The 13799-nt window shown below is 38.9% G+C and overlaps 1 protein-coding gene across 6 annotated transcripts in view; it reads left to right on the top strand.

Moving 5' to 3' along the window:
• Positions 1-13799, top strand: part of nfic (nuclear factor I/C) — a 118077-nt gene that overhangs the window by 28256 nt on the left and 76022 nt on the right. For all 6 annotated transcript variants that reach the window (XM_067413941.1, XM_067413940.1, XM_067413943.1 and 3 more), the window contains exon 2: positions 8388-8919. In XM_067413941.1, the coding sequence (XP_067270042.1) occupies positions 8502-8919 (418 nt within the window). In that variant the 5' untranslated portion in view covers positions 8388-8501. The remainder of the gene's footprint in view (positions 1-8387; positions 8920-13799) is intronic.

Here is a 13799-nt window from a genome sequence, read left to right as displayed (position 1 = left end):
AATTTAGAGCCGTTTCATGTCTAACCTTGAATTGCTTAACTCGAGGGTTGATTTAGAAAGTAATTAAAAAGTAATTAGTAATAAGTAATTAAATACTTTTTGGCGAGAGTAATTTGTACAGTAATCTAATTACACTATTGAAGATGTAATTAGTAACTAGTAATTAATTACTTTTTTAGAGTAACTTACCCAACACTGATCATAAATCCTTTGTTTCAGTTCTTTTCTCCTCATGAATGCAATTGATTAAAGGGGGGGTGAAACACTCTCATGTCAATCTTGAGTACCTATAGAGTAGTATTGCATCCTTCATATCTCTGAAAAGTCTTTAGTTTTATTATACTTATAAAAGAAATATAGGCTGTACCGAGTCTTTCCGGAAAAAAAACGAGCGGCTGGAGGTGTATCGTGTGGGCGGAGCTAAAGAATGACGAGCGCGCACAAAGCGGTGACGTCATCAAGCGTGGAGAAGAAAACGTTATTCTAATAAACCATAGCTATCAATCAGATTCAACTATTACATATATGATCCAGAATAGGATAAGCAACAACAGCAGGACGCCCATCTCTGTGGTATGTTCTGTATTTAGTGGCCTGTCAACTTTTGTGTGTGTTTACTCGTTGTTTATGAGGACATGATTCGGTTTATGGACTACTGTATGCGACTTAACATTAGCAGTAGCAAGCAAAACAGTTTTGCACGTCAGACTAGTGTAACGTTATACATAGAACAACAATGGAGTTGCGCATTTGAATGCAAGCACGCTTTGATAGAATGTCCCCTAGGTTTATGTTTGGGTGGTTTTACTATAAACAAACTGACACCTATATTGGTCAGCGAAACAAATGTATTTAAACAAACACCATAGATCGCATGCTCCATTGATAAATTAACTCTAACGTTCCACGATCATGTTGTTTACTTACGAGACGATAGCCAACAGCATAGACATTTGAAGCAGTTTTACTCACTGCCTGCTTCCAAAGCACGACCGTGAACCTTTATCGCTGGGACCGCTCCGTCAAAAACACACTTCTTTGGTAACTGTTGATTTCGTGAAGTCCTGTGACAGCAGTGACCGTGGCGATCCACTTTTGCGACACGACTGAAGCGCGATGTTGTGAAGCTTCCCGTCATTTCTGCGTTCAAATCGGTTCAAATGCAGCGTTGCCTTCCCGGAATGCTGTGCTGAAGCGCTGAAGTCGTTTGACGTCACCCATAGGAATAAAGTGGACAGAAGTGTTGCACGACGTGATCTGCACCTGAGAGCAGTGTTTATGGGCGTGCATTTGCTCTCTCGCTCTAGTCACGCACGCGCGCACCCTTCCAGGAGAAGAGCCCGTACGGCCCACACAGGGACCTTCCGCTCTGTCGACGTCAAGCCGACCCATACTCGAAAAAAACTCTCTGAAACTTGTGAGAAACCGAAGGAGTATTATTGACACAGAAATACTCCATCAAACGTCCAACTTATTTGTTTGAAACTTTGTCTATGTTTAGGATGGGAATCCAAGTGTAACAGTGTACACTTTAACAGTGTAAAAAGCTCAGTATGCATGAAACAGCGGACACCCCCCCCCCCCCCCCCCAAAAGAGGAACTATTTATTGTAATTTAATTATAATTTTTATGCCAGCAAGTTTTGTCTCAATGTGTAACTAAAGTGTATATTTTTAGACACCATATCTGGTCAACATTTCAATAACTTTTTTTGCTGTTCACTTAAGTCCTGGAGTGCGAGAAATTGTAATTTTTACATTTTTCATTTTTTCAAGACAACTAAAAATATAGGGCTGATAAGAAATACAATTAATTAATTAAACTATATGCTAATTGATTAACATTAGAAGCCAATTTATTTCCATAGAATTGACTGAATTGCTGTGGACTATACTGTATGACTTAAGATGAATCAAGTTAAAACTGTAAGCCAAACTCCTAGCTTTTTGTGTTCACATTAAGGCTGGCATCTTTGGCCACTACACTGTATGTTGCTAGTTTTAGCATTTTGCTATGTCAGATTTTTAATTAATTGCTCTAAATTAACAGTCCTTCTAGAAATAAAAACGTCACATTAAATAGAAAGAGCAAACAGAGTAACCCAAATAGCAATGCAGCACATAGTCCACACACTGCCTTTCCTCCTGAGGGAGGTTGGTTACCCAGCATCCCCCTCCCTCCATTATGATGCTGCATGGCTGAGGGCTGACTCAGCGATTGTGCAGAAGAGAGAAAGAGAGGGAGGAAAAGAAAGAGGCAGTGTGAGTCACAGAACATCCACTTTGATCCACTCAGCATTCAGAACCTCATCTCCCATCAGCCCACTGGGCACAGAGGAATAACCTACTGCAGTGTTCTGGGTCTTTGATAAGCTCTCAGATGTATACAACAGTGTTTAAAAAGGAAGACAGACACACAAAGGACTATAGAGATACAACTTGTTGTCATGGTTAAATGGCTAGCACTTTAAAGTACAGTGATTTGTTTTTATTTCTTTTCTTTTCTGTGGTACACGAGGAGCATGTTTAACTCTTTCCCCACCAAACATGGAATTTTGCGTTATTTGTGAGAAATAAAATAACGCAATAATAGCGGGGGGCGGGGGGAGGGGGTGTCCTTAAGGACTGGGGGGGGGGGGGGGGGGGCGCTATTACGCATCTTCTGAATGAGTACAGAATCTTCTGATCAAAACACGTGAGGAAGACGCAGTAAAACAAGGAACGTATGTAAGCAGATGCGTATGTAAAAAATGTGATCATCAGCATATAAATAAATATAGCATATAAATCTAAATTATCTAATAATACTGAAGGAAATGTGGACCCAGGACGAGCTACAGAACTGTGCAAGCATTAGGGGTGTTAATGAACTCGATCTACTCCATCTGTGTTTGATCATCGCTCTGAATCTGAAACCTGATTTTCTCAGCTTTTTGTTGTAAATGTAGCATTTTTATGTTTAAAAGAAGAGGGTCAGCTCTTTCTTTTGATATACTGCATGCTCAGATAATTATAAAACTAAATATTCTATTGGCTATTAAAGTTTTGTGAAAATGGTCAAAAACCCTGGCGGTGGCTGGCAACTTTTTTTTTTTAATGCTGGCTGGGAAAGAGTTAATGGAAATATTGCTTGACATCCATTGTTTAACACTTTCATCAAAAGAGCAGCTTGGACATTCTGCTTAATATTACCCTTTGTGTTACTCAGAAGAAACTTGTTTAGAAAGATATGAGGGTGAGTAAATGATAAATGAGTAAGTGTGAGTATGAATAAGGGACCACATATAGCACCTAAAATTACACTTTCTCTTATACATTAATATACATTTTGATAAAAAAGTGACAATTTCCCATTTATTCAGGTCCACAGTTTTTAAATACATTTTAGTGCATATTTTATTGCTGTAAAACTTGTAAAGAAAGGATGCAGGACAATGAAATGCCAAGCATATCTCATTCGAAATGTGTCCCAAAAGAAAGCATGCCTACTCTTCCCTGTTTTGTTATGTCTCTCAAAGAAAGTTGAATCCATTATCCAGATCCTAGACGATCCACTTCTCAGCCGGTCAGTAGAAAGTGCTTTTGGCCACAGCAGTGCAACAGTGCAGGAAGGGTGGGGGGAGAATGCCTGCTGTTAATGCTCAGAGGGCATTCTGGGTAAATTGCAGTGTTACAAAAATTCAAGGCTTACTGGCATTTTCTTTCCCTTGGCACGCTGCTCTCTGCACGAGGTGAAAGGTGAATCGTAGCAAAGTATGAAAACAGCAGAGTTATTTAATTGATCGCTACATATGGTTTTACTAAAATAGTAGTTTTAAAAGCCGGCAGTTATTTTTATTGCTAATGATGTGTCTTGGAAAATTTTCTAATTCTTCAGGATCATAGTCAATCTTCAATTCTCCTGACCGCATAATTTCAGGAAAACTGTCTGGGAAAAGCTCAGCCCGGGATACATGCTTGTGACACGCAGAGTGACCATAGCAACACTTTGTGTGTGTGTGTGTGTGTGTGACCGCAACACCCCAATTTTGTCATCATTTGGACTTCTCCACTCCCTCCCTCATTCCCGTTCTCTCTCTCTCTGTCTCTACTTGGAAAAAGATTTGCGCACAAGAAAAAAAAAAAATCACATTCTCTGTTTAAGACATAATAAAGATGGTATCCGAGCAACGGACAGGAATAAAAACACATTTCCCTGAGCTCCGCAATAACAAAATGATTCAATTACTGCATAAATACAGCTGTGTGTGTGTGTGTGTGTGTGGCTGACAGAGCGAGAGCGGCTGAGTTGGTAGGCCTGGCTTTTTTAGGACACTCCAGTGGTCACCGTTTCCCTCGTGCTATCACAGCCGCCTTGCCATCAGCCTCCGTCAGATCAAAGATGCTCAGTTCATCTGCCGTAATGAAGCCATTCATCAGCCATGTTTATCAATAACATTCTCATCCTTAATGTGCACACGAAATGCAGTCAGACCGCTCTTCTCAGACTGATTGTAGTAAAAACAGAGCATTCCGTTGGAGCGCGTCCAGGCCTAATATGGAAAAAGACAGAGTAGGCAGGAGAGGGAATGTAGGGAAGAGAGAAATCCAATATGCTTCTCAGTTCTCCGCTAAAAGTCTTCATGTTAGTGTTGTAAATAATGTAGCAGTAAAGCGGAGAGTTTCAAATATATATTTCCAGGCTGGAGATGTGGCCTTGCATGCTCTGACACATCCACACGTGTGCTCCTCATCATTTCACATTTATTCTTAGGAAGATCTTGGCTGTTGACGGTATATGTGTGTCTGCTGGTAGAAATATTGCAGATGAATTAATGGGCAGGACCGTTTTCGTTTATGTACACGACACCTTAGTAATTTGGTCCTCCATAGTTGGCAACACAGAAAGTAATACAAAATTACTAGAGCTTCAAAATATGTAATAATATTTTTTTACTTATTTTTTTATTTATATAGCTAATCATTTATAACTTTAATACAAAATTCAGCTGATGTATTGCGACAGGTGTTTATACAATATCACTTTTTTTACAGCAGCTTTAAATTTGACTCATCTAAGCAGAATTAAATTGGATTCAGTGTTTTTTGTTTAATTTAAGTGTTGCATAATGTGATGCTGTTTTTGCACTGATGCCAAATCTTTTAATCATTTATGCGTAACCACATCTTTTAATGTGTCAACAAGTCTTCTTTCATGTATTAAGTATTTAACTCACCTGATTATCCAAAATTATCCATTACCACATGTTTATTTGATGTTTAATATATATTTTTCTTTTTAATTGATATGTATTATTTAATTCATGACTAGCTGTGCATAAAAACGATTTTAATGCACATGGTGGATGACCCCGCTTATACCATGGTAATTTGCCGGTATTGACAATTTAAAGCTGTTATTGGTGTTTGGAGCGCAATATTTGACCAGAAGGGTAAAAATGATGGTTATTAGTTTAAAGGAATAGTTGGATTAGATCACCCCAAAATTTGAATTATTCCATATTTTTTACTCTCAAACCATCCTAGATATATATGACTTTCTTCTACACAATCAGAGAGACATTAAATAATATCCTGGCTCTTCCTAGCTTTTTAATGGCATTGCAATAATGTATCCATCCATCATAAATCTAATCCATACTCCAGTGGGTTAATAAATGCCTTCTGAAGCATCAGAATATCAAGTATTCAGACAGACCATTGTATAAATATATATGTGCACACACACACACACACACACACACACACACACACACACACACACACACACACACACACACACACACACACACACACACACACATTAATTTATTAATTATTTCTTCAGTCATTATATTTTATTGCTGAATTGGTCCTTCGTAACTATGATATATCCTGAATCGTTCTCTATTTTTTTTTCTTTTATATAATTTTGGTAGTGTTCAGGAAACCTGTTTGCATTTCTGTTTGGCGACACCAGTGATGCACAAATTACGCAGTTTCCCCGTCCTGTGTGTGTCGTAGCCTGGTTTGGGCCTCTATTGGTCTGCCTCTGAGCTTTTTCCAAGGCTGTGGAAAGGAGAAAAATGCCCAACAAATGTTTATTTTTGCTGGAGTGGTTGGTGATGAAGCTAGAGCAATGAAAGGAGCTCTAACGGGAAGAAAATACATCCACACACGTTTGGAGGGAAACTGGCCCATCTCTAATCCCCCTCTATTCCTGAAATCACTATTTCCTCCTGCTGTTTCCTTCCTGGAAATTTTCGCTGTCACTGGGTGCAAAATCTGTTCAGTCTTCACCCAGTTCTCAAGCCAGAATGTCCGTTTGAATATTTGTTCAATGGATCCAAATTTAGTTTGGAAAACTATTTTGGGTCAAACTTTATTGGACATTACACACAGAAAATAAATAAAACGACTGTACCGTTCCTCTAAACACATACCCTGAGGAGGGTTTAGCAGTTTTTTTGGACGTCATATCTTGTGTCTGTTTGTGCAGCTTTGCTTCTCTGTTTTTTATCAGCCTTAATTTCCCATATTCTTTCTTTCTTTGTAAATCTTTGGAAAGTTTACTCAGTAACTGTATCAGTTCCGTCTGAGTTGACTGATTACAGATGTGAGTGTGTACAGTGAGTCTACAGGCCTCTCAACCTCCCAATTATTGCACTGTGTGCTTTTTGCTTCTCCCGGTACAAAAATTGAAATAGCCGGAAATATAAACATTCATTGTGCCCTGCTGTTGCTATAGGGTTTAAAAAATATGTTAAATCTGATTCTCCCTTTCAGCCCATCTCAGTGAGAACACTCTTAAGAGAGGTTTTATAATCTTTTCAATGCAGTTGTGAAGCAGCACAAGGACAGGGCAGTCAGTTTTTGTGTTCTCCGTGTCTGTATAAGTGCATATGCAAATTGGGTCCTTTCAAAATGTTGCACTAAAGCAACTATATTCTGCTCAAAACACCATTTGTTATTTAGATTCAAGAATATTTGGGGCCGGTTTTTACTTTTCTTTTGTTGTTTTAATATCAACATACATTGGTTGATGTAATAAACAGAAATGTCTTAGAACAAAAATGTTATAGTGTATTAACAGTCTGGTTTTCATTTTCTTTTATCTTGAGTTGTTCATAGTTTTCATAATTTGATCTGTGTCCAACTGTACTATTTTTGAAATGCTATCCTAAACGCTTGATTTTATGACTAGGTCTTTGAGGTCTTGAGGCTGGTGTTTTGAGGACGGTGTTTAAGGAGAGGCGTGTTTTAGGTTAGAAGACAGTAAATGTTCTGGTGTTTCAGGAGATGGTTTCTGTGGAGCAGCTGTAGGAGTGTAAGAGCCTTTGCTGCCGTAAGCTGTAGAACTGGCTTATCGCATGAGATCCACAGCGTGCCGAAGTCACGTCTCATTATGTTCCTTTAAAACCTGCTCAGAGCTCGCAGCACAACCGGACCAGGGAGTGCTGTGTTTTCTCTTACTTTTTTTCTTCATTTCTCTCTGTTTGAATTACTGCGGCCAAGCAGCCCTTGGCCATTTTTCTCTCTCTCTCTCTCTCTTTCTCTCTCTCTCTCTGTGGTTGCATTGTGCCTAAGCAAAAGTGACACGCTGGTAACTATGTCATGCTATATTGATGCCACAGCTGACATCATTCAGCTCGAGTCTGAGTTTCATTACTTTGCCATAAGCGCAAAACCCTCCTATTGAACAGCTTCATTCGCATGTGGGGATTTTTTTTGGCTGATGATTATCACAGAACTGTAAAGCAGCGCTCTCATTATGACTGTTTTATGCACACACATGCACAAATGGCCACGGTGGTGCGCACAGAGCTTCGAGTCTTGTTAATGATAATTGATAGATGCGCATGTTTAATGTTCAGTTGGGGTTTTAGTAACATTTATAGCATGGCCTGGTGCTAGTTTAGGGTTTTAGAAATGGTCAAATATGGAAGTAATTAGTCAGACCAAATGAATGCCGTGCTAAACGGTTAAGAGACTGCGGTTTGCAACGTGCCTGGGAGGTACATCTGTGTGTGTTGTTGTTGTTGAAAACTTACCACTGAAAGTGAAAATAGTCAACAAAACATAATTGGATAAATGATGACTGCACATGGGGCTTCGGTAAAAGATGGAAACAATGGAGGACTGTGGGTGTGATAGAAAACCTTTCATAATTAACTGTTAAATCTTTTCAATATCATTGAGACTTTTAAAGAAAAAAATTACATCTGGAATTTACATTTTCTCTTTTGGTAAACAACAGCGAATGGGAAAAAACGCAGTTCAATAAATGCGTCAATACAGAAAAGAGCCAAGATGATTCATTTCCTTTTTGTACATGAATTGAACTACAGATGTGGCTTTTGCTTGTCAGTAAACACAATCAACAACTCGTCTTTTGCTCTTCTTTTCCAGGATGAATTCCATCCGTTCATCGAGGCGCTGCTGCCGCACGTGCGTGCCTTCGCCTACACCTGGTTCAACCTGCAGGCCCGCAAGCGCAAATATTTCAAAAAGCACGAGAAGCGGATGACCAAGGATGAAGAGCGCGCCGTCAAGGATGAGCTCTTGGGCGAGAAGCCCGAGGTCAAACAGAAGTGGGCGTCGCGCCTCCTCGCAAAGCTCCGCAAGGACATCCGGCCTGAGTGTCGGGAGGACTTTGTGCTGTCCATCACAGGGAAAAAGAATCCGTGTTGCGTCCTCTCGAACCCAGACCAGAAGGGTAAGATGAGGCGCATAGATTGCCTGCGTCAGGCGGATAAGGTCTGGCGTCTGGACCTGGTGATGGTGATTCTGTTCAAGGGCATCCCGCTGGAGAGCACGGACGGGGAACGGCTGGTCAAAGGTGGTCAGTGCTCCAATCCCATTCTCTGCGTCCAGCCCCATCACATCAGCGTGTCCGTCAAAGAGCTGGACCTCTACCTCGCCTACTTTGTGCAGGAGAGAGGTGAGTTTTCACACCTGCTATGCTAACATTGGTTTTGCATAGTTTTTTTGCGCGTGTAAACAAATCCTCACCCGTTTAGTACTGAGGGAGCGAATGGTTCTCAGAACTACACTTCCGCTGATCCGCGATGGCAGTACTGGGAAGTCGTGTTGTGCAAAGGTACAGAGAAACCTAAGCTTGTGAAGTGGCAGTTTGGCATGTGGCGTAAATCATGGAAAGATGCTCTGGCCCGTTCTTCTGAGAAAGCTGTTGACTCATCATCCTGTGCTGCTTGGTACCAGGATCGTCAAAATTTGAGTGCAGCTTTGGCTCGCAGGCCTCAGAATACACTGTGAGCCACCACACTAGTCGACTTTTTAAAACCTGAGCTGTGCTGTCAGAATCCCAGACATGTAGTTGGTTTTAATCAGAGATAGGAAGAAAGGGAGTTTAAAACATTAGCACAGCCAAACACTGTGAATCATTTAAAATAAGTGAGACTGCTCTGACAGACAGGTGGATGTATTTCAAGTGACTAAATGTTTTTTGTTTAAATGGAGCTTCTATGAAGGCTGTATTTATCAACTCCAACTTTTGACCTTACAAACTCTGCTCTGCTAAATTGCGACACCATAATCATTTTGCAGGTATTTAAGGGATACATATGTAGAGATTAACTTCAAATAAACACATAATTTATATATTTTTATATACGCAGTCATTTAAAACTTTGGGGTCAGTAAGAATTTTTTGGGGGAAAGAAATTAATACTTTTATTCAGCAAGGACTTGCAATTAAATTATTCGAAGATGACCGTAAAGACATTTATAATGTTTAAAGAAAAATAGATAAATGCTGTTATGTGATATTTTTATTCATCAAATTATCCTTAACTATATCATGGTTTCCACAGAAATATGAAGCAGCACAACAGTTTTCAACATTATTAATAATAAAATCAGCATATTAGAATGATTTCTGAAGGATCATGTGACAATGAAGACGGAGTTATGAGCTTTGCCATCACCAAAATAAATTACTTTTTTATTCAAAAAGAAAACAGTTATTTTAAATTGTAATATTTCTAAATATTGTTTTACTGTATTCTCATAAAATAAATGTAGCCTTCAGTATATGAGAACTGCAGGATAAGATATCTTTTTCAAACAAAAATCTTACAGACCCCAAACTTTAGAATAATAGTACATATTTATATATTCAATGTGTGTGTGTGTATATATATATATATATATATATATATATATATATATATATATATATATATATATATATATATATATATATATATATAATATATTTAATTTAATTGTTGCTTTTATTAGAAAATTGTTTATATCTTTAATAAATGTAATAATAACTTTAATAAATTGAATGTAAACTGCTCGAGAATGCTAGTTAACAAAATTGAAAGAATATAATGTAATTGTCCGTAAAACAAACTCCAGCGTCAGGATTCAAACTGATAATCCGTAACAAGAAAATTCATCCACCTACAAAAACATGTCAGACCTCAGAAAGATGATTTTATCTAACAAACAAACATTCTAATAAAAAAATTCTTAAATTCAACAACAAACGTCACAACTCTGCTCTCCGTAAGCTTCCGCTGTATTACTATAAATGCATTTTCCATTGGTTAAACCCAGAATGACGAAAGTGTGAGTCAACATTATTTTCTGTGGTAATTAACAGCACGCCACAGATGATTTTTTGTAGACCCTACATAGCTAACTACAAATATAACTTTAAAGTAAAAACGTTCACAGTAGAAATATAAGATGCTCAGTGTCTGTGACGGCATGGTGTGTTGAAGATTGTGCAATGCATATAAGTTCAGTTGAGTGGTCATTATGACAGGTTGATGAAGTGTGTGTGTGTATGTGTGTGTGTTTGTGTGTTCAGTGCGGCAGCAGTTAGAGTGACTCAGCTTTCTGGGTATGTGTGAATACTGCGATACCATCTCTTCAAATTCCCTCTGTACTAGATTGTGTTTCAAACCATTTATTAAATGAAGTCTCAATAATGTGTTTATTCTCTTTTTCATGGCACTCTACATATCTTCATATACAGACGACTCTTGTGTTTGTGCACCTTAAATATATGCATACCCATCAGACAAGTAAATTAAATTGATTGATTCTCAAAACTCTACAAACAGCAGTTAGTTCCGGTCCTCGAACTTGATTGGTCGAGCAGTGCCTCAAAAATGATAAACAGTCCAATAACACTGGAACTTTTTACCGTTTGTATCACTGTGGTATCACACAACATTGTGGAAGCAGTGATACATTTATTTCAGTGTTTTTTTTCCCAGTATACTTTGATGAAAAGAACGTTTAAAAGAAGAGCATTTATTTGAAATAGAATCTTTTGTTGCTGAATAAAAGTATTAATTTATTTAAAAAGTATTACGTTTTGAACGGCAGTGTATGTATTAAATTAATGTTGCACCATTCCACTCACATATTCTGTTAGAGTCTTTTTGTTGTTTGGCTATACATAAAATTTGAAAACTTTTATTAATTTTTAATTTATTAATCTGTATAAAACAATATCACGTCAGCATGAGTGCAGAAGGAAAGAAATGCTTGCCAGGCATTTGAAAATCTACAGCTGCAGTCTGCCTTTTTCTTTCTTTCACTCCCTTACTCTCTCGATCTTTCTTTCTCTTTTCCGCCCCTTTTTTCTCTCCGCCCCCTCAGGCGACCTTCACCCTCAGTTGTCTGGGTCAGACAGGCAGCCTGCTTGTCACCTGACCTGCCTAATAGCCTACAAACTCCTTGTTGTAAACAGTCCGATAAGGAGCTGTGTCCGTTTGCCCTCACTTCTACTAACGGCAGCATCACAGAGAGAAGGAGAGGGAGTAAAAGGGAAGGAAAAGGGGGAGTGGCTGAGAGAAAGGCGAGAGTGAAAGAGGCATACAGTCAGCATTTGCGCTTAAAGGCACAGGGCCATCTTTCACTTGCAAGGCATGCTCAAATTCCATTCATCTTGGTGAAGTTGAACAGGGCCGGCAGTGTTTCTGCAGCAGCAGCTGTGTGTATTAGTGTGTGCGCGCTGAAACTTTCAGCTCTGTTTCGATATCTTTGCTAATGGAGCGAAGAGCAGGGTGGGGCAGGGGTCCCGCAGGGCGGCCAGATCGAGAAACAGTGGCCATTACTCTTACTGCCCTCCTTCTCTCGTTCAACAGGCTATTCGCTTCGCAAACGCTTTAACCGCAAGTCTCTCGGGGTGAAACGGTTCCCTCGAAAGATGATCAAATTAATTACATTTTTGAAAGATTAGGCTACCAGCCTCGTTAGAGATATACAATTTATCTAGCTCTCGGTTTCGGGCTGTATCGGTTTCCAGCAGGGTCACATGACCTGGCTTGTGCCCCAGTCCTCTTCTGATCTTTTTTTATAACTCTCAAGCTCTGGAAGCTTTTGCTGAGACAATAAATATCACACTTGTCAAAGCAAACAGAATGGTGCTTTGAGTGAACCAGAACACACAGTTGGTTTGGTGGCACTGGAGTCATCTGTGCCAGATATCAAGCCGAGACTCAATCTCCAGGTCCCGTGTCCTGCCGTTCGTGTTCGGTGAACAAAGAGGCACTAAAACCCGTAGACTCTCTATCCATTTGTTTTTACATGTGAGAATGGACCCATAGTCAGCCAAGCAGGAAGATGCAGCAAACACACGTGCACTCACGCACACACACACACATGTTCAGTAAACACAGAGGAGCTGGAATGTGCTCCAGTGCTCTGGCAGCGGAAATTTGGGAGGGGTGGGAGAAAGAGGGTCAGCTCAGGTCAAGTTCATAGCGATGTCGGCCTCCAACAGGGGGAGGTGTTCAGCGTGCTTATCTTCTTAAAGGGCCAGCAGCCTGTTAAGCAAAGCAGCACATGCTGCATTATTTTTTTTATATAAAATGTATTGTACTCTACAGGCATGTCCATAATAATTGGTGTTGTAAGTTACTTTATAATAATGCTGTTATACACTGTAACATCAAATATACACTGTAAAAAAGTCCATAAAAATAATGCACAATGTACTGTATAAATATGGAAGGAAATATAGAATTCCTCTCTAAGGAATTTTCCGTATTGGTTTTTACAGGTGTTTTACCTGTATTTTGAATTACACATTGCATTAGTTTGTTTTTTAAGGATTAGCGGAAATTTTCGTAAAATTACTGGATAATGTACTGGCAGAAAATGACCAGTACATTTTTCGTTTTTATTTTTTACAGTACAGTAGGGGTCCATTATCTGATACCATATTTAAAATCTAATTTAGTCCTAGATACACACATTTTATTAGTTTGGTTCATTTTTAACTAAGAAGAGATGTAATGTAAAAGAAGAAATATTTTAGATTCAGTTCTGCATTTCTTCCTAACTAATAAAAAAAAACTGACATTGGTGAAATTGGTCTTGTGAGTTTTCTTAGATGGTCAGATGACAAGACCAATTTTTGGATCCATCTCAAATCATGAGAACACGATCATTCGATCTAACTTGTGGAGTTAATGCATCTGTCAATAAAGCATAAGAGATATAAATCTTATGAGACAACTTTTTTGCAGCTGATATCATATTTTAATTGAATGTTAATTTAACAGTGCAATATTTTCACTGGTGATCTCACTGTACTCAAAGCAAAGATATTGTTACACATTAGGACTGACAACCAAAGGTGCGATTTCCTGACACGAAACAAAACCTGCTCGCTTGTGGTTGAATCTTGCGGATCTTATGAAGAAACATCAAAGTGTTCCAACCCCACAGAACATTCTTCATGATTCTTTAGGTATTTCGGTGAAAGACCTGCTATTTACAGTAAATAACTGTTAGCCCAATCCTCTGCCTGCTTTCTGAGCAGCGCTTCCT

This window comes from Pseudorasbora parva, chromosome 13, assembly GCF_024679245.1.
Source record: "Pseudorasbora parva isolate DD20220531a chromosome 13, ASM2467924v1, whole genome shotgun sequence".
Lineage (NCBI taxonomy): Eukaryota > Metazoa > Chordata > Actinopteri > Cypriniformes > Gobionidae > Pseudorasbora > Pseudorasbora parva.
The sequence above is the reverse complement of the archived record's forward strand: the minus strand, read 5'-3'. Positions and strand labels throughout refer to the sequence as shown.